Below are 26,554 nucleotides of genomic sequence, written 5' to 3'. Positions count from 1 at the left end.
AGTTGAGGAAAGATCATGTTGATTTGTTCCTCTTCTGAGTTCAGGATCCTGGTTATTAGAACCTTGTATCACTCAGCCACTTAAGCTAAAAAGAGAAGAGTCGTGTTGGAGACAGGGAAGAAAGAAGAGAAGAGGGATTGAATGATTGAAGTGGAAGTAATGTAAGGGAATTCCCTGGCAGTCCAGTGGGTTAGGATTCCATACTTCCACTAAAGAGGGCACAGGTTTGGAAGTAAGATCCTGTACGCTGTGAGCAGGGCCAAAAATAAATAAATAATAAAAATTAGTGGAAGTAGTATAAAAGAAGAAATGAACATGAATCCCAGGTTGATTTGGGGTACTGAACTTAATGAAATAGGGTATAGTCCCCAAGACTGGAGAAGACTAATGGTTCCTGAAGTGCAGAAGCTCTATCTTGGTCATCCCTGTCTCCCGTCAGCACCCATCACTGTCCCTGGCCCCAGGATGGTGTCATCAAATATGGGTCACTGAGCATCACCCCAGAACTTCTAGGAGAAAGAACAGCATTTGACAGGCTGATAGCCCAACCCTGAGTACAAAACGAGTTTTCTGGGTTTCTAGGGAGAACAAGCAGAGGAACCAGAGATCAAATTGCCAACATCCGCTAGATCATCGAAAAAGCAAGAGAGTTCCAGAAAAACTTCTATTTTTCCTTTATTGACTATGCCAAAGCCTTTGACTGTGTGGATCACAATAAACTGTGGAAAATTCTGAAAGAGACGGGAATACCAGACCACCTGACCTGCCTCTTGAGAAACCTGTATGCGGATCAGGAAGCAACAGTTAGAACCGGATATGGAACAACAGACTGGTTCCAAATAGGGAAAGGAGTACGTCAAGGCTGTATATTGTCACCCTGTACTCGTATGCAGAGTACATCATGAGAAACGCTGGATTGGAAGAAGCACAAGCTGGAATCAAGATTGCCGGGAGAAATATCAATAATCTCGGATATGCAGATGACACTACCCTTATGGCAGAAAGTGAAGAACTGAAGAGCCTCTTGATGAAAGTGAAAGAGGAGAGTGAAAAAGTTGGCTAAAAGCTCAACATTCAGAAAATGAAGATCATGGCATCCGGTCCCATCACTTCATGGCAAATAGATGGGGAAGCAGTGGAAACTGCTTTAAAGTGGCTGGCTTTATTTTGGGGGGCTCCCAAATCACTGCAAATGGTGATTGCAGCCATGAAATTAAAAGATGCTTACTCTTTGGAAGGAAAGTTATGACCAACCTAGACAGCATATTAAAAAGCAGAGACATTACTTTGTCAGCAAAGATCTGTCTAGCCAAGGCTATGGTTTTTCCAATAGTCATGTATGGATGTGAGAGTTGGACTATAAAGAAAGCTGAGTGCCGAATAATTGATGCTTTTGAACTGTGGTGTTGGAAAAGACTCTTGAGAGTCCCTTGGACTGCAAGGAAATCCAACCAGTCCATCCTAAAGGAGATCAGTCCTGGGTGTTCATTGGAAGGACTGATGCTAAAGCTGAAACTCCAGTACTTTGGCCACCTCATGCGAAGAGCTGACTCATTGGAAAAGACCCTGATGCTGGGAAAGATTGAGAGCAGGAGGAGAAGGGGACGACAGAGGATGAGATGGTTGGATGGCATCACTGACTCTATGGACATGGGTTTGGGTGGACTCCGGGAGTTTGTGATGGACAGGGAGGCCTTGCGTGCTGTGGTTCATGGGGTCGTGAAGAGTCGGACACGACTGGGTGACTGAATTGAACTGAGGGAGAACAAACCTATTCTTTCTCTCTCAGTAAGGAGGTGACCATCTGGATAGTCCAGAATATTTAGAAGGGATGAAGACAAGGAATACGGACAAGAGCAGCAGTCACAAGGGCAGTAACGATGGTGCAGCAGCTGTAGGTCAGGATGAAAAGCAGCATCTCCTAAGCGTGGTGGCTCATGGCACCGAGCAGAGTTTGTGAGATCCTTCTCATTCGTGGTCTTCAGGAGCACTCACTGTGGAAGTAGAGCAGGAGGTTGTCCCACGTGGAGGTCCAGCCTTGAAGCTGATGGAAAACCAGCCACCAAATGGCTATAGACTCGGGCTTCCCTGGTGGCTCAGTGGATGAGAATCCCCTGCCAATGTAGGAAACACGAGTTCAATCCCTGATCTGGGAAGATACCCCAAGCTGCGAAGGAACTGAGCCCATTCACCATAACTGCTGAGCCTGTCCTCTAGAGCCTGGGTGCCATGGCTGCTGAAGGCCGAGTGCCCTAGAACCTGTGCTCCACAAGAGAAGCCACCTCAATGAGAAGCACTGCAACTAGAGGAAAGCCTGCCCAGCAACGAAGACCCAGCACAGACAAAAAAGGAAACATTAAAAAAAATGACCCTAGGCTCATTATTTTCCACCTTATTATCTCTCTAAGGCTGGAAACCCAAGAAACTTTGCTACCTTTTGATAGTCCAGCAGATACGTAACAACTCCATGTTATGGATGAGGTATTAGGCCCAGAGAAATCAAACAACTTGTCTAAAGGCACAGAGCTAATGAAGAGCAAAGCAAGGATTTAATCTCAGAAATGATTCTTAGACAAGATCTTTCTGTGGCTTTATTGGTTAAGCAACTGTAGCAGGTTCACGTACTGTTTTTAAACAAGTCCGTAACTATTACTTTATTCCCTGGGTGTGCAACCATTCCTGAGTGATCTGGAACATTAAAGTGAAAGACAGGAAGTCTCCTCAAAAGAAAAAAGGAGGGCAAGTTATTTCATTAAATCTAAATGTATAAGCAAGTATATATTGTCTATTATTCTCAATACATAAGTACATACATAGATTTAGTATATACAAAATTATTAACCAGTTAGCTCAAATTTGATTTCTTCTCTTACTACCTTTTATTTTAAAATTGGCAATAATTGCACTAGATTATTTCAAACCCTGGGCTTTGAAATAATGGGCTTTCCTGGTGGCTCAGATGGTAAAGAATCTGCCTGCAGTGTGGGAGACTCGGGTTTGATTCCTGGGTCGGAAAGATCCCCTGAAGAGAGGAATGCAACCCACTCCAGTATTCTTGCCTGGGGAAATCTGTGGACAGAGGAGCCTGGCAAGCTACAGTCCATGGGGTTGCAAAGAGCTGGACTAAGTGACTTTCACTTAACTTCAAACTCCATATATTTAAAGTGTTTTGATTACATTTTAATTATCCAATATTTTGTTTTAAATAATCAAAGATACTTTTTCATACAAAGGATAGAAAACAGGCACATTATTTTTCTTTATAGAAACTTCAAGAAAAGCTTATTAGTTTCATTAATTCATGGTCTATTCCCTTTGATAAAAAGAAAAATCAGAGTGATTTTAAATGTTTAGCTTGATTTTGTTTTTGCTATTCTTTTTCTCATTTTTTTGATGGCACCACACAACATGTGAGATCTTAGCTCCCTTGCCAAGGATCAAACCCACATCTCCTGAATCGCAAAGCAGATTCTTAACCACTGGACCACCAGGGAAGTGCCTGTTCTTGTTCTTCTAATTGGTGTTCTTCTAACTGGTAGTGTAGAAATCAAATTTATTTTGAGCATGGTGCTAACTGGTTAATTCTTCTAATTCTGAGTTATCCAACCACATGATCTATAATTCAGTGAGAAAGAAACAGCCATTTAAAATAATATTTTTAATAGAATATCTATGAAATAGTTTTTATCAGTTTCTCTTCTTTCTCTTCCTCTTTAGGGGAAAAAGTACCAAGTGAAATGTGCTACTGAAGCTTCTATTGAACGAAAGCCACTTGCTCCTGCAGATAATTTACCACCCAAGGTACAGTAGCAAGGTTTTCAGTTTCCTTCAAAATAAAAGCTTTTCAACATGGAGATTAGATTAAACTTAATAGGATCTAATTCTTATATGCTTTTTCAAACACACAGGGGGAAGTATCTTTGAAGGCATGGGAGGCTATCATAAAGACTGAGAAAGATTTGGCTGGTAAGGATCCAGAAGAAATAATAAATAAGAAGAGTCAAATGGGAACAAAACAGGCACACATTTGAAAAGGGAATCTCTCTTGAAATCAGTCCCACTATTTATCTAACAAGTTAGAAGGTGTTAACAGGAGACTATATTGATTTTGCTCCCACCTAGGATGCAGAAAGTTATAAAGACCATTGTTGTCACTCTAACAAGAAAAAATCTAGACAAACACAATCATAACTTTTCTGCACCAGTCGGAGAGCTGAGGTCTCAGGCCAGCCAAGCACTTGGAGAAAAAAGGACTTCCTATTGAGAGACAGGGAAGAGATAGCTGACCTGGGAGAAGGAGACACCAGATATCATGCAAGCAAGTAAGAAGAATTCAGCTAAAACATTTAACAAATTGACAAAGGTTTAATGTAAGCTAGTATGAAAGTTATAGAACCCCTGGGAGCTGCAGACACAAGGAATTTGCACCCACTACCAGGCTCTTCACAGACTTTACAGGTGCTTAAGAAAAACAGAAACCCAGGGAGGAGATCAGAAGAAGCCTCTATTTGTGATGCAGGCTTGGAAAAGGAAGCAGCCACTACTACAAAAACAGGCATGAAGCTCTACCCAGAGACTTCTTTCTTACAGACCAAAGCCACAGGGGGAAAGGCAGCAATACTTGTGGCTCCTAGGGATACATGTGAAGACTGCTGGGCATGGGTGCTAAGTCGCTTCAGTCATGTCCCACTCTTTGCGACTCTATGGACTGTAGTCTTCCAGGCTCTGCTCTCCATGGGATTCTCCAGGCAAGGATACTGGAGTGACTTGCCATCCAGGGATCTTCCAAATCCAGGAATTTACTGCTAGCTCCTGCATTGGCAGGCGGGTTCTTTACCACTGGGCCACATGGAAAGCCTAGTGATCAAGGTTTTAAAAAAAAATTTTTACTCAGAGAGGAAGGGCAAGAAACTCTTCTGCAAAGAACCTGCCAAAGTTCCCAGCAGAGTTTGGCTACCCCAGAGAGGGACAGGATCACTGAGAAAGCCCAACTCCCCCAAGACCCAGGACACAGGGCCTGCTAGGACGAAGGCTGGACCTGGACAGCAGAAAACCCTTCCCAACCCCCAGCTTCAGGCCAGCGAGACCCAAGAATGAGAAAAGAGAGTAGCACCTTCCCATGGCAGAAGTGCTCAGAAACCCTTCACCAGTTCAGGCACACAGGGAAGGCTGATAGCTGAGGGTGGAGAAAGAACATTGAGAAAAGCTCTCTTGCAACCTAGCTCCCACCCTAATCCAACCACCGAAAACCAAAGTTAAAGAGAAAACTTTGAAGGCAGCCAGAGAAAGAAGACATTAAATGCAGAAGAACAAAGATAAGAATTGCACATTAGGCTTCTTAATAGAAACTGCAAACCAGAGGACATGCAGTGACATCTTTAAAGTGCTGAAAGAAAGTAACTGCCAGCCCAGAATTACACACAGGACGAAATATCTTTCCAAAATGAAGACAGAATATTTTAGAAAACAAAAGTGACAGAATTCATTACCAGCAGTCCTATACTGTAAGAAATATTAAAGGAAGCTCTTCAACAAGAGTATATTAGAGAATATGGTATCATACATAAAGACAGATCTACAAAAAATAAGATCTCTGGAAGTGGTTAAAATGAGAATAGAAAGACATTCTTTCTCTTAATCTCTCCAAAGATAATAATCTTTCAAGATGAAATACATGGATTGTGGTTTTATTGCAAATATAAGAGTAAAATGAAAAACACAGAAAAGATGAGAGAGTATTTAGAAGTGTGCTGTTGTTAGGTTCTCAAGCTATATGTGATTCAATATAATTTTTTTGAGGGCAAACTATTATTCTATATATATATATATACAGTAAGCCTTTGGGAAAAACTAAACAAAAGTTTTAATGGAGATAAAATGGACTCATAAAAACATTTCTAAAGGAGGTAGAAAAAAAAGAAAAACAACATAATTATTAAAGAAATGCAAATCAAAATTACAGTAAAGTATCACCTCACACTGATCAGAATGGCCATCATCAAAAAGTCTACAAACATTAAGAAAGAGAAAGCTGGAGTTATAAATCAACTATAACTCAATTTTTAAATTAATCTTTTACAAAGGAAATAAAGCTAGAGTATCTACATTAATATAGAATAAGGAATGGGCTTCCTTGATGGCTCAGATAGTAAAGAATCAGCCTGCAATTCCGGAGACCTGGGTTTGATCTCTGTGTCAGAAGATCCCCTGGAGAAGGGAATAACTGCCCACCCCACTGGGCTTTCCAGGTGGCGATGTAGGAGACATAACAGACGTGGGTTTGATCCCTGGGTTGGGAAGAGCCCCTGGAGGGAGACATGGTAACCCACTCCAATATTCTTGCCTGGAGAATCCCATGGGCAGAGGAGCCATGGGCTACAGTCCGTAGGGTCGCCAAGAGTCAGACATGACTGAAGGGACTAACTTTTTCACTTTAAGGAATGTCACCAAGAATAAAAAGGGACAATACTGATAAAGGTGTTGATTCATCAAGAAGTGTAACAATTCTAAATATATATGTACTTCACAGCACAAGTGGCTCAGCTGGTAAAGAATCCACCTACAATGCGGGAGACCTGGATTCGATCCCTGGGTTGGGAATATCCCCTGGAGAAGGGAAAGGCTACTCACTCCAGTATTCTGGCCTGGAGAATTCCGTGGACTGTATAGTACATGGGGTCGCAAAGAGTCGGGCACAGCTGAGCAACTTTCACTTTTCATAGCGCAACTGCTAGAAGTAGAAAGAAAGAACTGACAGGAGAAATTTTAAAATTTACGGTTAGAGAGTTCAACAGTTTTTTTGTGTTTTTTTTGGTTGTTGTTGTTGTTTTTGCGAGGGGTAGGGGGTTGCTGCATTAAGTGCTTGTGGAATCTTAGTTCCCTGACCAGGTATCAAATCTGAGCTCTTAGCAGTGAAAGCACAGAATCTTAACCACTGGACCACCAGAGAATTTCTGAGACTTTAACATTTTAATTAACAGAACTACACAGAAGATTAGTAATGTTATAGGAGACCTGCAACCCTATCAATCGACTTGGCCCTACTGACATTTACAAAAAAAAATTTATCAAATGATAGAATATATTCAAATTTAATATTTTCCTTAGACTTGACTTGTCAGACTCTAATATTAGAATCTTTACTACCTCCCCGATAATCAAAGAATCTTTGACTGTTTAATTCCTCCTAACTTTCTTCCATCTTATGTGTTATTCTTGAGGGTTTTAATTCCGTATATATTTTAGACTCATGAAACACTGTTATTGTTTTACAGTGATGATTTACCTTTCTGATGCATTTATATTTTTTATTGTTCTTTATTCTTTCCTACATCTCTGAGAGGCCATTTGACACCGTTTTCTTTTTGCCTAAAGAACACCCTTTAGTGTTTCCTTTAGTGCCAGATTGGTGATGACAGAAATCAATTATCATTTCTTAGACACATAAAATGGCTTTAATGCACCATCATTCCTAAAAAGTATTTTCACTGTGGTGGCCATCAGTTGTTTTGTTTCAGCAGTTTAATTATCTCTATTGTTGCTTCCTTATTTCATTTATCCTTTAGCAGTTTGCCTGTGGTGTACCTAGGTGTGATTTTGCATTTGTCCTGTTCAGGATTATAAAGCTTCAGTCCCATTCTCTCTTCTTCCTTGTGAGGCACTAATTATATACATGTTTAATCTCTTCACCATGTCCTGTTTCTTTCATGTTTCTTATCCTCGTCTTGCTATGCTTCAGTGTAATGATTTTCTTCCAACCTATCATCCACTTTTTTTAAAGTGTGTATTTATTTGGCTACACTGGGTCTTAGCTGCAGCATGCTGCTGCTACTGCTGCTAAGTTGCTTCAGTCATGTCCGACTCTGTGCGACCCCAGAGACGGAAGCCCACCAGGCTCCACTGTCCCTGGGATTCTCCAGGCAAGAACACTAGAGTGGGTTTCCACTTCCTTCTCCAGTGCATGAAAGCGAAAAGTGAAAGTGAAGTTGCTCAGCCGTGTCCGACTCGTGGACTGCAGCCTACCAGGCTCCTCCGTCCATGGGATTTTCCAGGCAAGAGTACCGGAGTGGGTTGCCATTGCCTTCTCCAACATATTGGATCTAATTCCCTGACCGGGGATCAAACCCAGACCACCTGCACTGGGAGCACCAAGTCCCAGCCACTGGACCGTCAGGGAAGTCCCTATCATCTACTTTTAAAAACTCTCTTAACAAGGTCTGTTCACAACTAAACCCATTCCCTGTGTTCATAATTTATGATATTTTTTCAGTTCTAGAATTTCTGTCGATTCTTTGTAAAATAATTTTCATCCAAAATATTTCATTGTGTATAAATTCCTTAAATGTTTAATTTTAAAATTATCTTGTTTGGCAACTCCATTAGCTTTAGTTTCTGTAATTGGTTTCTGTTGTCTTTCCTGTTGATGTGTGGTCTGTTTGTATACTGGGCTTCCCTCATAGCTCAGTTGATAAAGAATCTGCCTGCAATGCAAGAGACCCCGGTTCAATTCCTGGGTCAGGAGGATCCCCTGGATAAGGGCTATGCTACCCACTCCAGTATTCTTGGGCTTTCCTTACAGCTCAGCTGGTAAAGAATCCACCTGCAATTCGGGAGACCTGGGTATTCTGGCCTAGAGAATTCCATGGGCTGTATAGACTCGAAAAGAGTCAGACACAACTGAGTGACTTTCACTTTTACTTTTTGTATTCTGGATTATTTTTTGAAAGTGAAAGTGTTAGTTGCTAAGTCACGGCCAACTCTTTCAGTTGTGTCCAACTCTTTGTAACCCCATGGACTGTAGCCCGCTAGGCTCCTCTGTCCATGGAATTCTCCAAGTGAGAACACTGGAGTGGGTTGCCATTCCTTTTTCCAAGGGATCTTCCCGACTCAAGGATCAAACCTGGGTCTCCTGAATTGCAGGCAGATTGTTTACCGTTTTAGTCACCAGGGAAGCCCAATTATTTTTAAAGGAGCATAAACAGCTGTGTTTTATGGGCACACAATGTATACAACATATGTTTAAATTGTCATGTTTCTTTAAGAACATTTTACTATCTGCTAATCAGTTCTACCTACAATGTTAATCCCTTTATGATTCAAGTACTTCTTCTTTAATAGATGATAGGACTCAATTTATATTTTGAAAGGCTTTTTTAGGTCAAAATCACATAAAATGAATAATTATGAGAATTATTGTGGTGTACAATGTATACAAATTTCAAATTGTTGTACAATTAAACTAATATGTGCCAATTATACCTCAAATCAGTTCTACCTACAATATTAATGCCTTTACAATTCAAGTACTTCTTCTTTAATAGATGATAGGACTCACTTTATATTTTGAATGGCTTTTATTTTTAGGTCAAAATCACATAAAATGAATAATTGTGAGAATTATTGTGGTGATTTTACAATGTGTACAAATATCAAATTGTTGTATAATTAAACTAATATGTGCCAATTATACCTCAAAATTTTTAGTTAAAAAAAATAATTCCATGGCACTTAGTATATTCACAGTGTTGTACAACCACCACATCTACCTGGTTCCAACACATTTCCAACATCATGAAAGTCCACACTCATTAAGCAATCACTCCCTTTCTCCCAACTCAAAACAACCTTGGCATCCACCAATCTGCTTCTATGAATTTACCTATCCTGGATATTTCATACAAATGTAAACATACAATAATATATGAATTTTGGCATCTGACTTCTTTCACTTAGCATTTTTTTCAAGGTTTATCCACACAGTAGTGGGTATCAGCACTTCATTATTTTTATGGCTAATAATCCATTATATGTATTTTATCCATTTTATGTTGTATTGTTTATAGCATTTTCACTTTTCACTTTCATGCATTGAAGAAGGAAATGGCAACCCACTCCAGTGTTCTTGCCTTGAGAATCCCAGGGACGGGGGAGCCTGGCGGGCTGCCGTCTATGGGGTCGCAGAGTTGGACACGACTGAAGTGACTTAGTAGCAGGAGCAGCAGCAGCAGTGCTAACATGAACATCTGTGTACAGATGTGTGTGGATAAATTTTTTCTTTTCTCTTGGATAGCTATCTAGGGGTAGATTTGCTGGGTCAAATGGTAATTCTACGTTTATCTTGTTTAGGAACCACCAAGCTCTTTTTAAACAGTGGCTGACATTTTTCATTCCCACAAGCAGTATATGAGGGTTTCCACTCACTATCTTCACCAGCACTTGTTATTTTTTGTTTTGGGCCGCACTGTGCATCAGGCAGTATCTTGGGTTCCCCAACCAGGGATCAAACCTGGGGCCCCCTGCGGTGAAAGTGCAGAGTCTTAGCCACTGGACCAACAGGGAAGTTATTTTTGTTGTTTTTGTTATTTTGTTTTTACTACAGCTATTCTTGTGGATGTGAAGTGATATCTAACTGTGGTTTTAATTTGCATTTTCCTGAAGACTACACTCTTGCTGCTTTCAAGATTCTGTCTTCAGTTTTAACAGTTATGTGTCTTGTGGATCTCTTGAGTTTATACTGTTTGGACTTGTTGAGTATCTTGGATATGCAGCTTTGAGTGTTTTAGCAAATCTGAGAAGTTTTCAGCCATTATTTCTTCAAGCATTCTTTCTGCTCCTTTCTCTATCCTTCTGGTACTTTTTGCAAATGTTGTTTCATTATGCTCTACAGGTCTCTTAAATTCTATTTGTCCTTCATTCTTTTTCCCTCCTGATTCTCCAACTGGACAATTTCAACTGACTTAGCTTCAAGTTCACTGGCTTTCAATTGCCTGTTCATATTTACTATTGGAAGCCTCTTGTGATTTTTTTCACTTCAGTTACTTTTCAGCTCCAGATTTGTATGGTTCCTTTTTACAGTTTCTTCACTGATATTCTGTTTGTTGAGACAACTTACTGGATTCCTTTAGCTCTGTGAGCATATTTGAGACAGTTGATGAAAAGTCCAAAGTTTCTGTTCCCTCAGCAAGTCTGTTAATTTCTTCTGCGAATGAGCCATAGTTTGCAAAATTCCGTTTTTTGTTGAAAACTGAACATTTGAATATTATGGCAAGTTTGACAATCAGATTCTTCATGCCTCATGGTTTGTTTTTGTTCCTTGCTGTGGGCTGTAGTTTAGTGACTTTTCTCAACTTTTTTTGTAAAGTCTCACTTGACTTTTCTTTGAAGACTTTTTTGCTTATATTCACCTAGTATTGACAGATTTCCTTGAATGCCTATGGCAAAAATATATATAAGAATTAAAAGAAAACAAAAAGGGAAAAAACCTCCTCCCAGTCTTTGTAGAGTGGCTATAGTGGAGCACTCCTTTAGTGCTTAGCTAGATCATTTTTAAATCTGCTTAGCCTTCACTTCCTACTTATGCTGAGCCCAGAGTTCAGCCAGCAGTGAATACTTAGGTCTTCTCTAAGAATGCAACTTGCCCTAAACATAGATGGCTTTCTCAGTTCCCTAGTATACTATTGTTTTTGAATAGCCTGATTTCCCTTGGAAATTCTCTCCCATTATTTCCTCTCAGGCTTTGGGCACACCTTTATTTACCTCAACTGTAATCTTTTGCCAAACATGGCAGCAGGTCATTTGCTTACAATATTTTCGAGAAACGCCTACCATTTTTCAACCTGAGTTCAGAGTTAGCTGAAACAAAGGCTTTGCTTCAGTCCTTCATGTTGGCCTAAACAGGTTTCAACAACTTTTTGAGATTAAAACTGCCTAAGCTTCTGAAGGACCAAGGAACAAGGTCCCACTCTGAGAACCATGGGCTTCTGCCTGTCTTCAAGACTACCACAGTGCTGGGAAGGGGGATGGCGCAAGGGCAAGTAAAACACCAAAAGGCTTTCCTAATATTTAGGTTACTTTATTCCTGATGCAACATTTGCTTGGTTCTATAAACTTCTATTTTTCCAAGTTATGACAAAGTTATTTCTGAATGTTTTCATCTCTGAGGAGGAATGATGGGTCCTTGAAGCTACCTACTCTATTTTTGCTGAGGGTTACTTTTTGAGTGCTTCACAATGTATATTAAAATGTACCAAGTTAATTTCAGGCTCTAGATGTTAAAATTCTCCTGATTTATTTTGGCAACTTCACTTTCACTTTTCACTTTCATGCATTGGAGAAGGAAATGGCAACCCACTCGTGTTCTTGCCTGGAGAATCCCAGGGATGGCGGAGCCTGGTGGGCTGCCATCTATGGGGTCGCAGAGTCAGACACGACTGAAGTGACTTAGCAGCAGCCGCAGCAGCAGCAGGCTGTTCAACCAGCTGTATTAGCATTCGTAGGTAACCTTAAAACAGTTTGGGAATGAGATGGCTTAAAGCTGGACTTCAGGCCCTGTGAGGGCCAACCTGTTTCTCACTCATCTCACACTAAGGTGTAGCCCCGTGGAGTGCAACTGAAAGCTGGGATGTTTACCAAGGCCTTTCTTCCTTGCTGGTACCTGGGTGGAAGTTTATTTTAGGGATTTTAATACAACTTGCTTAACTCTGTAAACATACCCACTGCAAAATAAGAAATAATGAGACAAGCAAGTTAATGTAGAGATCAAATTTATTAATCATGGATTTACCAAGGGTAGCTTATTTTTATTAGATATTATTCATAGCTTGTATTGACATCTGATTTTGCAGAGAAATTATATGATCATTTTTATTAAGATAATTAATACTCTGCAAGGCAAACTGAGTTCCTTAGCACGTTTTCTAATTATCCAACAGGGCTTGGTTTTACTTAGTTATCAAAATCAAACTCTGAATTTCTACACTTAACTTGATGTGGGCACAAATTTATTCTTTGCATATATTCTAAGTGCTCTGGTTCTTCATGCTGAAACATCCCAACTTCCAGAAATTTGGCTGCTAGATCAAAAAATATCAGGGACCTTCAATTAAGGGTTAAGATTTCAGTAAAGAAAAATATATACACACATATTTTATTATATACAAAGAACAACAAAAAGTTTCACCAAGTAAACAAAAGAATATAAATTACACTTATAATCAATAGCTTCAAAAAGCCCTTAAATCAGCGTGACCTTTTGCATAAGACATAGGCCTTAAAACGGGGTCACACAGCCATTAATCAGAACTCAGGGTTTTTCTCCCATAACAGCAATCTATAGTCCGGGAGAATGGCTTTTTGTGAACTCTATAGGGGCTAATATGTCAGGCCTCATAAAGGAATGAAATGCTTTTTCACATCTAGGGGGAAACAAAAATATTGACGGGATATTTCCAGGGTTATGTTTACTGTTGGCAGTGATTTTAGAGATAACCACAGAAAAGTGTCAAAGATTTCTAGATAAAACTCTGGCTATCTCATAATAATAATGGATAGATACCATTTTCTAGCTCTACAAATGTTTTGGTGACAAATAAAAAGGGAGAAAGTGAGCTGAGAAGGCAGAATAAAAAAGTCTAGGGAAGGAGGCAAGGAAAGATACACATAATTCAATCACAGCAAGAAAAGAAAGGATATGGCCTTCCTAAGACCAAGTGCTGGTGATATTCACCTATATAAGTTCAAGCCTAAAAGAACACTGCAGCGTCTATCTATCTGCTATTTAGTAATATACAAGAAAACATTTTTTATTTGTTCTGAAAGAGCTATTTTATATCAAAAGCTAGAAATACATATTTGCTCCATGCAAATCCCAAATGAAATCCAACTTAACACAGAGGGAACTACAGCAATGACAGAAAGATAGGTAGACAGTGAATTCAACTGCATTTACAGCACTGCCTTGATATTCTCTACTCATTTTTAATCTGCACACAAGGCTCAAATTCTGGGGTTACAGGTTTTATTTTCCATTTTCCTTAAAAAGTAAAATTACCAATCCTCAAGTTAACTAAACGTTGTTCTGGGCTCGTAGAGGTAATCTGCTCTTCGTAACAGACTGCTCTATGATTTCTTCCACTTTAGACTTCTCCAGTGGATTAGTGCCTCTGTTTTCTTTGTCTTTTCCATGTGATTTTTTATGCTGTGGATTTAAGGGAGAAAATTAAGTCAATATAAAGTAACATGACACATATTAATCATATTCTATTTTCAAAATTATCTGGGTTATAAGGAAGAAATTAGGTGTGGAAAACTTTAGAAATACTCAGCACAAATTTGAGGCAACACTTTGCCTGGAAAGTAGAAATGAATGCCTTCTATCACCAAGTGGGGGGAGGTGTTTGAGAAAGAAATTTAATTTCCTGTATGGTTTTCCAAAAAAATAATCACAGATTTTACTGTAGGGCCATGGCTATCAACAGGGAGATTTTTGCTTCTCGGGACATTTGCTTACATCTGAGGACATTTTTGGTTGTTAAAGCTAGAGGGGTACTACTTTCAGTGGATAAAAACCAGGGAAGCTGCTAATGAATACCACATAATACACAGGACAGGTCACCACAACAAAGAATTAGGCAGCTCAAAATGTCAGTAGTGCTGCTGCTAGCAATCTTGCTCTAGGGAAACAAAGATGGGCTACTGTACAAAAATGGCAATTCTGGGAGTTCGCTGGCAGTCCAGGGGTTAGGACTCTGTGCTTTCACTGCAAGGGCCAGGGTTCAATGCCTGGTCAGGGAACTAAGATCCCAAGGGCTGCAAGACGCAGCCCTCTCTGCCCCCCAAAAAAGAGGTAATTCTATTTTAAGCATAGATCTATAGGCTATCTCAAGATACTTTTTATTTAACCTATATTTTATCTTTTAAAAAAGTTATTTCATGTTTCTCATTTGGGAATACTTCATTGGAATCCTTGTACTTGCCCTTAGAGAGCTTTAGGGAACTGATGACTTTTCTTATAGACTCACTCATCAATTCTTAGACAAACTGTAAAGCAACTTTACAGTTTCTAACCTAGAGAACTTCCCCAAATCAGATAGATATCAGAGAAAAAAATAATTTCTGGACTTTAGCTAAAGGTCTAAAATCCAATCCCAAGTCTTTTCTGGCACTGTAGGAACTTCCTTGCCATAACTGAACCACTCAGCCTAGCCTTCAGAACCTCATATGCTGTACTAATGAAAGAATTTTCACATAGGGATTAACCAGCCACTAAAGTTCTCTTAACTTTCCCTCTTTTCTCAATTTTATAAGATAGAAGAGAGGGTTGAAAAATAGAAATATATCTAGAGTTTTTTAATAGTAAAGAAGAAAGCAAAAGGAAGGAAGATTTGAAGGATAAAATTGCCTTGATGCAGAGAGAGGGGAATTTAATAGAATCTGAGCTAGAATAGCTCAGATTAATAGGTTAATAGGAACCTAATAGCTTAATTTAATAGCTTACTAGGAATGGAGAATCTTTAGATCATGGTGGAAGCATAGACACATCAGAAGCAACACTTCAACTATGACATAAAATGTAGACATTAATATCCTATGCAAGGAAATTATTACTTCACAGACTGTCTAGGCTTATGCCTTTAAATGAGAGGGAAGATTAGACAGTTTAGAGTGTCAGTACTCCCAGAAGTGGTGAAAAGGGGGAAGGAGAGGGCACAGGATGTATGGAAATGCTCAAGGTCAAGGCAGGTGAGAAGTGCAGGCTGCCTCGGGGAATAGTTCATAGGAGAAAAGCCTCAGGCAGGAGACTCAGTCGTTAAACCAGAGAGGCGTTCAGTCTCATTTTAAACATCTTAGCCTTCAAAGTCTGACTGTGGGCAGAGATAGGCTCCAGGACATCCATGTCAAATGTGGAGGGAAGAAAGAAATGACTGCTTTTAGTATCATTCTGAGTATGGAGGAAGTAGAAAAGGGGTAAGAATAACAACAGATTACCAGCCAAAGATGGGAGTAAGTCAAATTTTGCATTTATCCTATCAAACAAACCCTAATCAATTATCATACTTGTGTAAATTCTTTAAACCAGAAAAGTTAACAAACCGTCCTAAAGGAATGACTAAATTACTTTTCCCGTTCCATCCATCAAGAGCAATGCCTTTATACTGAATAGCAAATGACAGATTTACGTTAGATGTGGAAGGGTTAATTAACAAGATACAATCAGGTACCTGGAAAAATGGAACCCCACCACTTGATGAACAATCCAAACTAGTATCTACAGATGGTTCCTGAGTTAGAAGTTCTTCAACAGTGAGCACCAGCACCGCATTTTCTTCATCCAAGTCCTAAAATAAGAAGCTAGATGAATTGATAAATTCCCAGGGCTTAAAAATCTTCACATGGTGGGGGTGGGGTTAAAAAAAAATATTCACACAAGGCAGTTTTCTTTGAAAAATAACACAATGTCCATCACTTAAAAGTTAAACCTCAACAAAATTAGCAGAAAGTCTACAAAGTAATAAAAATAATTCCTGTTATGTTTTCACATAGAAAAGTACCTATAATAAAGTGTTAAATGTGATAATCTCAGAATAAAGAGATTATAGTTTACTTTTTACTTTCTTCGTTACTTCCCAATTTCCCAACTTTTCTATAATTACTATAGTTAAATGCACAGATTGTGGAGATTCTCTACATTCTGCTTCCAGCTCCGTCCTTGTATTTGGGACAAGGTAATTCTTAGTTTCCTCACCTGTTAAACTGGGGATAGTACTAGCATTCACCGTATGGAGTTACTGAGAGAATTAACTAAGTAAATATATATGTAAAATGCTCAGAACAATGTCGAGCACATAATAAACACAACATAAACATTGTCTAGGGCTTCCCTGGTGGTCCAGTGGCTAGGAGTCTGCCTTGCAATGCAGAGACATTGGGTGGACCCCTGGTTCAGGAAGATCCTACGTGCCAAGGAGCAACTAAGCCCACGTGCCCCAACTCTTGAAGACCATACACCTAGAGCCTGGCTCTGAGACAAGGGATGCCCCCACAACTAGAGGGTAGCCTCTGATTGTCACAACTAGAGAGAGCCCTCATGAGGCAACGAAGACCTAGCACAGCCAAAATAAGTAATACAATAGATAAATAAAGGTAAATTTAAAAAGAGTTTATGGGAGAATTCTAAAATTATGATGCCTAAAATAAATTTTACCTGACTAGTCTCTTTGTTGTTTTCTGAACAGTTTAGCATTGTTAACAGCTCAGGCTGTTTCATTTTCAACTGATCAAGGAGCTGTTCACGTGGCTGGGTTCTCACCAGTGTTGATGGGTATATATAATTTTTCCTCTGTGGGGTCGTACCTTTAGTGGACATAAGTGGTAAAAATTGAAATGTGGCTTATGAGTAAGGTTTTTTTAATTGAAAAATAATTGTTTTATAATATTGTGTTGGTTTCTGCCATACATCAACATGAATCAGTCATAGTTATACATATATCCCCTCCCTCTTGAACTTCTCTCCCAGCATTTTTTTTAATGCTAAAATTTATACTTCCCAGTAAGTCTTTGTCTTCCAAAAATATAACCACTGCCACATATGAGAATCAATTTTGTTATCTGTCAGGCATATGTTGCTTAAAATATTTCCTAAATTGACAACTCAACCAATTGCAAGATCCAACCTATGCCAAAACATGAAATTTTCCACCTACAGAAGATGTATTGTAGGGTCTAAGAGGATTCAGAGTGTTCTGAAAAAGATGGCAACATTATTGGAACAAGACACAATTTTCTCAGCATGATCAGTTAGATAGAAATAATCATTTTACTGTAAATTTGATGGAAAGTAAATATTAACCGGTTAACATTTCTTTATACTAATTCATGTTCTCATAATTTACATGGGCACTGGCCTTTTCACTTAACATTTATATTTCTGATTTCATTGAAAAATGGATAATAAATATCAAGAGTCTTGGGGAAAAAAAATTAACTGGCATCCTTTAGTGCCATCTCCTTTTATAACTGCTTAAAAAAAAAAACTGCTTTAAAGTATAATTTACATACCACAAAATACACTAAATGATTTTTAGTATATTTACAGAGTGTCACCACTACCGCAACATAATGAATAACTCAATTACTCATCCTGTGTTAAACAGTTTGTTACACCTTCTTTCATGAAGGCCTCCCTGAATACATTATAGTTTATACAGCTCTGACCTCCCACAATGGTTATTCCTGAATGCCAGTCTAAAGGAGAGGCACACATAGAAAATGCACAGTGTGGTATACCTTGCATTAAACTCGATTTACTTAATTACATTCTTCCATTTCTGGTATTAAAATGTCCTTTTACAAACTGCTAGATAGATGGTAGGCTTTCTTTTTGTGCTCTCTCTAACACATTTCTAAAATGTGCTCTCTTAATAAAGCCAGTTGCCTGAATATTTGTAAACTTTTACTGAATTATGATTGCCCAAGTTTCTGGGAGTATATGCCATGTATATCATCTAATGCTTGATTAAACCTACTTTAGGATTCCAGTTTTTCCATATGTGAATTAATCAGAGTGAGATGGTAAATCTGTGTCAGGGAATGGCAGGACCTAGTTTCTAGGAACAACTAGCACTACACAGTTGAATTCAACTTCAAAAATTTTTTAATTCAATTTCCCTTTAAAAGTACCTGTTGGGATATCCAGTTTCAGATCCTGTTGTAGAAAGCAGTGAAGCTTAGTCAAACCTATTTTTACGGTTTTATTAAGTTCTTGACTTCGTGTCACTAGTTCTTCTTCATCAGTAGTTATCTGACTGAGAAAAAAGTTTTGCTGGTTCTCATTAGCTGCTTTATGCCCACTTAATTGTTCAGTAATCTCTAAACTTGAAGTCTCACAGCCTTGGTTTACAACCTGTAAATGATGCAAATGAGATTTTATTACTAAAATCAAAGTTGCCAGTGCTTTATACAACAGTTTAACTTCTCATCTTGAAATTTTCCATAACAAAGGTTTTAGAAACACACATAAAAGTATAAATAGTAATACTAATAACCCCTTTATATTCACTACCCAGCCTCACCATTTATTACTACATGGGATATAGGTCAATTAAGACTGGCCAGTTACTCCTGCTCTCCATAGACAGTTCTGAAGCAATTTCTATATCATTTTATCCTTTTTTTTTTCTTTTTTTTTTTCATTTTATCCTTTTACATCGTGTACTTCTCCAAGAGTTAAGAACTTTTTAAGACTACTCTTACATCTAAATGGCATCACTGACTCAAGGGACATGAGTTTTGGTAAACTTCAGGAGTTGGTGATGGACAGGGAGGCCTGGCGAGCTGCGGTTTATGGGGTCGCAAACAGTCAGACACAACTGAGCAACTGAACTGAACGCACATCTAAAAAATTTAGCATTCCTTTCTTTACATCAAATGTCTAGTCTCTGTTTAAATTTCACGAGTTCTCTCATGTTTTTCAGACTTGTTTGAATCAGAATTCATCATTAGATTTGGTTGATATGTCTTAAGTAAGTGATTATATAATTTCTCATCAAAACCGAGATATTCTAAGAGTAAAAAGGGCCATTAATGATCATTACCCCAGTGCAATAAATATATCAAGGGCTATCCTAGGCAAACCAGGGCTTAAGGCCCTTAAGGTCTGAACTCTCTTTTGATATAGGTTATCCATACTTTCTGCTTTGAAAGAAAATTTCATTGAAGAAACCAGGTATTTTTGCTCTACTGAATATCTCAATTATTAGATATGTTCAATTGCACCTCTGTTATTTTCACATGTTCATTTGTCCTCTGTATCTTCTACAAATTAGTTAGATCTAAAGGCTTGATCTAGACCAGGTTTTAGCTTTTTGGCAAGAATATTTCATAGGAGGTACTGAAAGTACATAATGCCTGGTTGTGTCTCTCACGTTAAGATTAATTGGTGTGGGGAATTCCCTGGTCGTCCAGTGGTTAGGATGCTGTGCTTTCACTGCCAAGGGCCAAGGTTCAATCCCTGGTTGGGAAACTAAAATCTCACAAGCTGCATGGAAAAAAATCAACCAGTGTGTTTGAGTATGGTCACCTTCTTAGTTATAAAGATCTCTCATCAGCTTTTGCTCAGATGGTGTATGCAGTCACTAATGTCCACAAGGATTATTTCACTAGGGGTTTTGCAAGATGGTGATATCCTATCATTTCTTCTGGCTTTTACTAGCTGGAATTCTTCTTTGAAACAATTTTCATCATCCATTACCCTGCTAAACCAAGACAGAGTTCTTTCAGGAAAGACAGATGACCTTTCAATTGTTTCCCTTCATTTACCACTTCTTAGAATAATTTACTGCTTCCCTAGCATGATCCAAAGGAGACTAATGAAGTTTTTATGAATTTATCAATTTTAACATATTTGATATATCTTAATCCACTGTAGCAATTATTGCTAATGATGCTCAAATTGTACCACCTCTAAATAAGGGAGTGTCTCAGGTTGGCTCCTAAGTCTTTTTGAGACAATTCCATTAATCTTTAACAGCATCTTTACTTTCTGGTATGACAAGATCTATAGGCTCATCTGGCATATTTCCTGCTCCAAACCTGAAATTACCTATTTTTCTGCTAGTCATGGTTCCTTTTTGTGAAAATAGGCTATATGGCTTAAAACACTTAAGTTCTTTTACCTAATTTCTAAGAATAGTAGTAAAATCCTTTCATTGCATAGAAGAAAAACCAAGGCACAAAGGGTTCATGCAAATGTTAAGTTCAAGCAAAGCCACAAACCTATCAGATATCTTCTGAGTCACCAGAATAATATCCTAAATACTTAAAGCAATAACAGGTTTGAATGTACCTGGACAAAAGTAAAAATCATTTATAAGTGAAAAGTATTATATACCGAAAGACAGCATGCCCTAAACCAAAGTAACAAATCAAAAACCAAAGATAATATAGGACAGATCAGACAAATGTTAAATCATCTGGAGATCTAGGAAACGCGTATGTGAAACAAGATCATGTATAAGCATACCAACTGTTATCCTTACAATTTTAAGTTATTCATTATACTTTAGCATGTGTTTTGAAGCCAATTCGTAGCCAAGAATATAAAATTTTCTGATTATCACTGTTCTCCCCAAGGGAGCTTCCAGTTACAAAGTAATTACCTTCAATAAATTCTGAAGTTCCTCTTGCCTTTTACTTAACCAGGATGCCCACTGTTCAGAAAAACAAAGTGTGCTTGTGTTCAGAGCCTCACATCTCTGTTCGGTCTCTTTAGAAATTATTTCAAGGTTGCTACTGAGTTTATCACAGTGTTTCTTAGACTCTTCAACCAATTTTGTACCTTCTTGGTTAAAATGTCTGAGTTCCTCTGACAAATCATCAAAATCAGCACAAAATTTTTCACTGTGAGAAGTTGTTTTGCTAATTATATCTTTAGATTTCCTATAGGAAAAGAGAATAACACTGTTAAAATGAAAAACTAAGACTCAAAGGATACATAACTTGCCCAAGATCACACAGCTCAAAAATGGAATATTCAAACCTAAATAGTCTTCTTCTAGAGTTCATGTTCTTGTCTTTTCACAGCAGACTGATATCACATCTGTGACTAAATGACTTTTGAAAATATCTCTTTTCTTATAAAACTTTTTTCAGCCCTTTTCCAGATGTGACACTTTACTTCACACCTCTTAGAATATTAACTACGTGGTTATTAAAACGAACTCTGCGTAAGTGTTTTACTCCTCCCAGGTTGCTCGGTGGTAAAGAATCCACCTGCAGTGCAGGAGATGAGGGTTCAATCCCTGGGTTGGAAGATCCCCTAGAGAAGAAAATGGCAACCCACTCCAGTATTCTTACCTGGAAAATCCCATAGACAGAGAAGCCTGGCGGGCTGTAGTCCCAGGGGTTGCAAAAAGGCTGGACACAACTTTAGCAACTAAACAACAACTGAATTACGTTACTTAAGAACATCTCCTATTGCCTGTAGCCTCTAGTTTACAGTCCCTAAACTGTCCACAATCAGTTAAGTCATTCTGTTCTTAAGCAGTTTTGCCTTGACTATGACACAAATATAGAACAAAGTCAATTATAAAACTTTCTAATAATTAAAAGACAAGTATATTGAGGTGTGACAAATTATACATATAAGCACATATAGTGCAATGTAACATAATGCTGATACAAACTAATATAAAAAATATATTTAAAATTCATCAATGGCATCCTTCTCTCCTTAAAGTTCCCTATAATATCAGTAGCATTCAAAGTCATATCATAGGAGCAGAATTAAACTTTGGGGAATGAAGGTTACCCTTTGGCAACCCACTTCAGTACTCTTGCCTAGAAAATCCCATGGATGGAGGAGCCTGGTAGGCTGCAGTCCATGGGGTCACTAAGGGTCAGACATGACTGAGTGACTTCACTTTCACCACTAGATGGTACACCATGTGAGCAAGTCAAGTGGGGAAGCAAATGTGCCCAAAACCAAAGTTCAGCTACAGATAAAGTGGAAATAATTGAAAAAGGAAAAGAGAATTAAGTGGTAAGCTTGCAGGTTATTGACACAAATCCATCCCCTCAAGGAATCACAACCCCCTAGAAATAAAAAATGGGGAAATGATTCCTAGATTCAGAGTCTAGAAAATGGAAATCAGAATGGAACATGATATAATGAATAGGACCAACAACAGAACTGAAAAACTGATGACAGGAGTTAGTAGTAGGAGAGGTGACATCCAGAATTCTAGAGCTGCGTCATTCAATAGAAATATGAGTCATATACACAATTTAAAAATTTCTAGAAGCCATATTAAGAAAGAAAACAGATAAAGCAGAGGAACAATGTACTGGGTAAATATAGCATATGTGTAAGTAAAATACATGAAAACAATGCATATGAAATAGGAAGGAGGAATTGGGAATATACTGTTAAGGCTTTTCATTATACATGAAACAGCAAACTATTTGGAGGTGGTTTAAAATTATTTTACAATATATATATTATTAATCTTAGGAAAACCAGTTTTAAAAAGTAATTTTAAAAGCAGAAATGACAAGTCAATGGAAGATAAAATGAAAACATAAAGATGCTTGACTTAAATTAGGAAAGGAAAAAATGAAAACAAAGCACAAATGATGCAACCAATAGAAAATGACAAAATGGTAGGTTTTAATCCAACCATACCAATATTTAAATGAGAATGGCCTAATCACACCAGATAAAAGCCATACATCGTTAGATTTAAGCAAGACCCAATTATATGCTGTCTATAAGAAAGCCATTTTAAATATAAAGACTTACTTCAAAAGTAAAGAGATGGAGAAAGCTATATTATGCAAATAGCAGTCAATGGAAAACTGACGTTTTTTTGTATTGAAAGAAAGTGAAAGTGAAGTTGCTCAGTCCTGTGTGACTCTTTGCAACCCCACAGACTGTAGCCTGCCAGGCTCCTCCATCCATGGGATTTTCCACACAAGAATACTGGAGAGGTAGCCATTTCCTTTTCAGGGGATCTTCCCGACCCAGGAATCGAACCCAGGTCTCCTGCACTGTAGGCAAACTCTACCATCTGAGCCAGAAGATTTTGAATTAATTTCAGACCAAGTAGACTTTAGAACAACGAAAATTATCACAGATAAAAAGGGACTCTATTAATACATAATGATAAAAGGTGTATTCTCCAAGATATATCAACCCTACTGTGTATGCATCTGCAACAGAGCATCACTTATATGAGGCAAAAACCTGACAGAACTGAGAAGAGAAATAGACAAATCTACAATTAAAATCAATTTCAATACCCCTTTATTAATAGAACAAGTAAACAGAAACTCAGTAAGGATATAGGTGACCTGAATAGCACTACCAATTGTCCTAAATGACATGATCAGAACACTATTCATCAAAAGCAGAATACAGATTTTTCTCATATAGGTAGCACAGGAATGAAGCACGCCATAATAGAACTACTAGGGCTCTGAAAATTAAATCGTTATTGGAGTCACAGCCCCAAAAGGTGGGCCAAGACCTTCCCACTTTAAAAAAGATTTAAATAGGGTTCTGAATCACCTAACATAATAAATAAAATGTTCAGGAAACAACTGAAAACCACTCTGGAAAATCACACCTTGAGTGAGTCAAGACAACAGGTACCAACACTGAGATAATTCAAATGTTGGAACAATTTCATAAGGATTTTAATCAACCATGATAAAAATGTTTTCAATGAGCAATTAAAATACATCTAGAAAAAACAGAAAGAGAATCTTAATTTTCAATGAGCAATTAAAATACATCTAGAAAATAGAGAAAGAGAATCTTAACAAAGAAATAGAAGAGATTTTTAAAAAGAAGTAAAAGGAAATTACAAAACTGAAAAAAAGCAATAATTGAAATGAAACATCTCACTGAATGGGTTCAACAGTAGATTAAACAGGACAAAAGAAGGGTCAGTGAGCATAAAGACAGATTATAGAATTTACTTAATCTTATCAAAGAGAAAATAGACATACTATATATCTATAGTCTCAGAGAACTATGGGACCACAGTAAAAAAAAAAACAAAACTGAACATTTGTGTCATCAAAGTTCTAGAATCAGAAGAGAAAAAATACAGCACTGAAAAATGTTCAAAGACATAATGGAGGGAGTTCCCTGGTAGTCAAATGGTTAGGACTTGGTGCTGCCATGGCCTGGGGTTCAATCCCTGGTTGGAGAACTAAGATCCCACAAGCTGTATGCCAAGGCCAAAAAAATCAATTGATCAGTCTTGGTTTTTTAAAAAAAAGGATGAAAATTTCAAAGTCTGGTGAAAGACATAAGTCTACAGATTCAAGAAGCTGCTGCTAAGTTGCTTCAGTTATGTCCGACTTTGCAGTTCCACGGACCACAGCCCACCAGGCTCCTCTGTCAGTGGGATTCTCCAAGCAAGAATACTGAAGTGGGTTGCCATGCCCCCTTCCAGGGAATGTTCCTGACCCAGGGATCAAACCCACATCTCTTACCAGTTCTTTACCACTAGTGCTACCTTCAAGATGCTGAGCAAACCCAAAGATGATTAAATCAAAGAAATACACAAGCGAATACAATATAATCAAACGTTTAAAAACTAAGGACAAAGAAAATATCTTGAAAGCAGGTACAGAGACACTGGCTATACATGAACAAGGTTTGCGTAACTGTGGATTTCTCATCTCTTGGAGACCAAAAGGAAATGAACAACATATTCCAGGTGCGGAAAGAAAAGACTTGTCAACCCTGAATTCTATAGCCACTGAAAATACTGTTCAGGAATGAAAGGGAAATCAAGATATTGTCAGACAAAGCAAAACAGCATTTGTGGGCAGCAGACCTACCCTAAAGACTAAAGGAAGTTCTCCAAACAGAAGAAAGCTTGAAACTTCAGGAAAGAACAATTTAATGGGCAAAAATAGGGGTAAATATCAGAATATTTTTATCCTTGTGAGTTTATAATATCTACAGGCAAAAATCTTGACAAACCCCACACCTTACACAAAAAATTAAAAACCAGATCATGGGGAATTCCCTGGCAGTCCAATGGTTAGGACTTGGTACTTTCACTGCCAAAGACTCAGATTTGATCCCTGGTCAGGGAACTAAATTACTGCAAGCCACGTGGTATGGCCAAATTTAAAAAAAAAAACAACTCATGGATTTAAATCTTACATAATATTATAAAACTTCTAAAAGAAAATGTAAGTCTGATTGAGCTATATGATAAGGATATGAGACTGGCAAGCAGTGAACTATAAAGTAACATTAAACACTAATGCAGGAATCAGCAAACTTTTTCTTTAAAATCCAGATAGCAAATATTTTAGGCTTACAAGTAGTCTCTGATATACTCTTTGAGGTACAAAAGCAGCCAAATACAGCCAAAGGCAACACATAAACAAACTGGCAGATGGAATAAACAAACATGGATATGTCAATAAAATTGTCTGCAGTAGCAGGCATCCAGCCAAGTCATAGTTTGCCAAACCCTGCTCTAATTAGTAAATATATATTTCATCATGAATATGAGTTAGAAATTGTTAAATTACTTAATGTGTATTCTAAAATTGAGCAAATATGTAAATATATTGTGGATGAAAGCCAAGTTTCTCAGTCTGAAAAAGCAGCATAAATATGGACTGAAAAGATACTTATGTGCACATATATGTACACATTCACACATATATTTCCAGCTATGTCCACCTGAGAAGCCTTAAAGGAAATGACACCCCAGTAGCAGTAAGAACATCTAGTACCCGGATCTTGGTTTCTATTACTATGATTTTAGAGCTGGAGCTGAGAAAGTATAAGATCACTGGAACACCATGCCATGTGTCTTGTCTGTTAGTTGCTCAGTTGTGTCTGATTCTTGGTGACCCCTCAAAAAAGACAGATCATATCAAAAGGACACAGAAGACAACTTGAAGAGGCTCTCACTAGTCAAAACTGGGACAGGGAGCTCCCTGCCTGCCCAGCAGTTACGGGTCCATGCTTCTGCTGCAGGGCGCACAGGTTTGATCCCTCCTCAGGGAACTAAGATCTGACATCCCACGCTGCACAGCCAAAAAAAAAAAGATAACAACAAAACAAAAACCTGAGATAATCTGAGCATCAAAATTTAAAAAATAGTGGATAATACCCCAGAGGATAAAAGAATCCATGAGTACATGATAACATAAATGAATAAGAATAAATGGCAAGGGAAAGGGAGAGCTCTTCCTCTTAGCAGAATGCCAGCTAACACACGTAGAAGGAATGATGGGATTA

General features: G+C 38.1%; 1 protein-coding gene across 1 annotated transcript in view; it reads right to left on the bottom strand.

The window, feature by feature from the left end:
* Positions 1–12,525: 12,525 nt before the first annotated feature.
* The window catches only part of KIF11 (kinesin family member 11), a 41,560-nt gene continuing 27,531 nt past the window's right edge, over positions 12,526–26,554 (bottom strand). Inside the window, exons 18-22 of the mRNA XM_069567521.1 lie at positions 20,934–21,213; positions 18,457–18,679; positions 16,982–17,130; positions 15,999–16,115; positions 12,526–13,975 (exon numbers count right to left, since the gene is read on the bottom strand). Of these exons, the coding sequence (XP_069423622.1) occupies positions 13,844–13,975; positions 15,999–16,115; positions 16,982–17,130; positions 18,457–18,679; positions 20,934–21,213 (901 nt within the window). The 3' untranslated portion in view covers positions 12,526–13,843. The remainder of the gene's footprint in view (positions 13,976–15,998; positions 16,116–16,981; positions 17,131–18,456; positions 18,680–20,933; positions 21,214–26,554) is intronic.

The sequence above is a fragment of the Ovis canadensis genome, chromosome 22 (assembly GCF_042477335.2).
Source record: "Ovis canadensis isolate MfBH-ARS-UI-01 breed Bighorn chromosome 22, ARS-UI_OviCan_v2, whole genome shotgun sequence".
Taxonomy (NCBI): Eukaryota; Metazoa; Chordata; class Mammalia; order Artiodactyla; family Bovidae; genus Ovis; species Ovis canadensis.
Note: the sequence above shows the minus strand (reverse complement) of the source record. Positions and strands in the feature narration are given on the sequence as shown.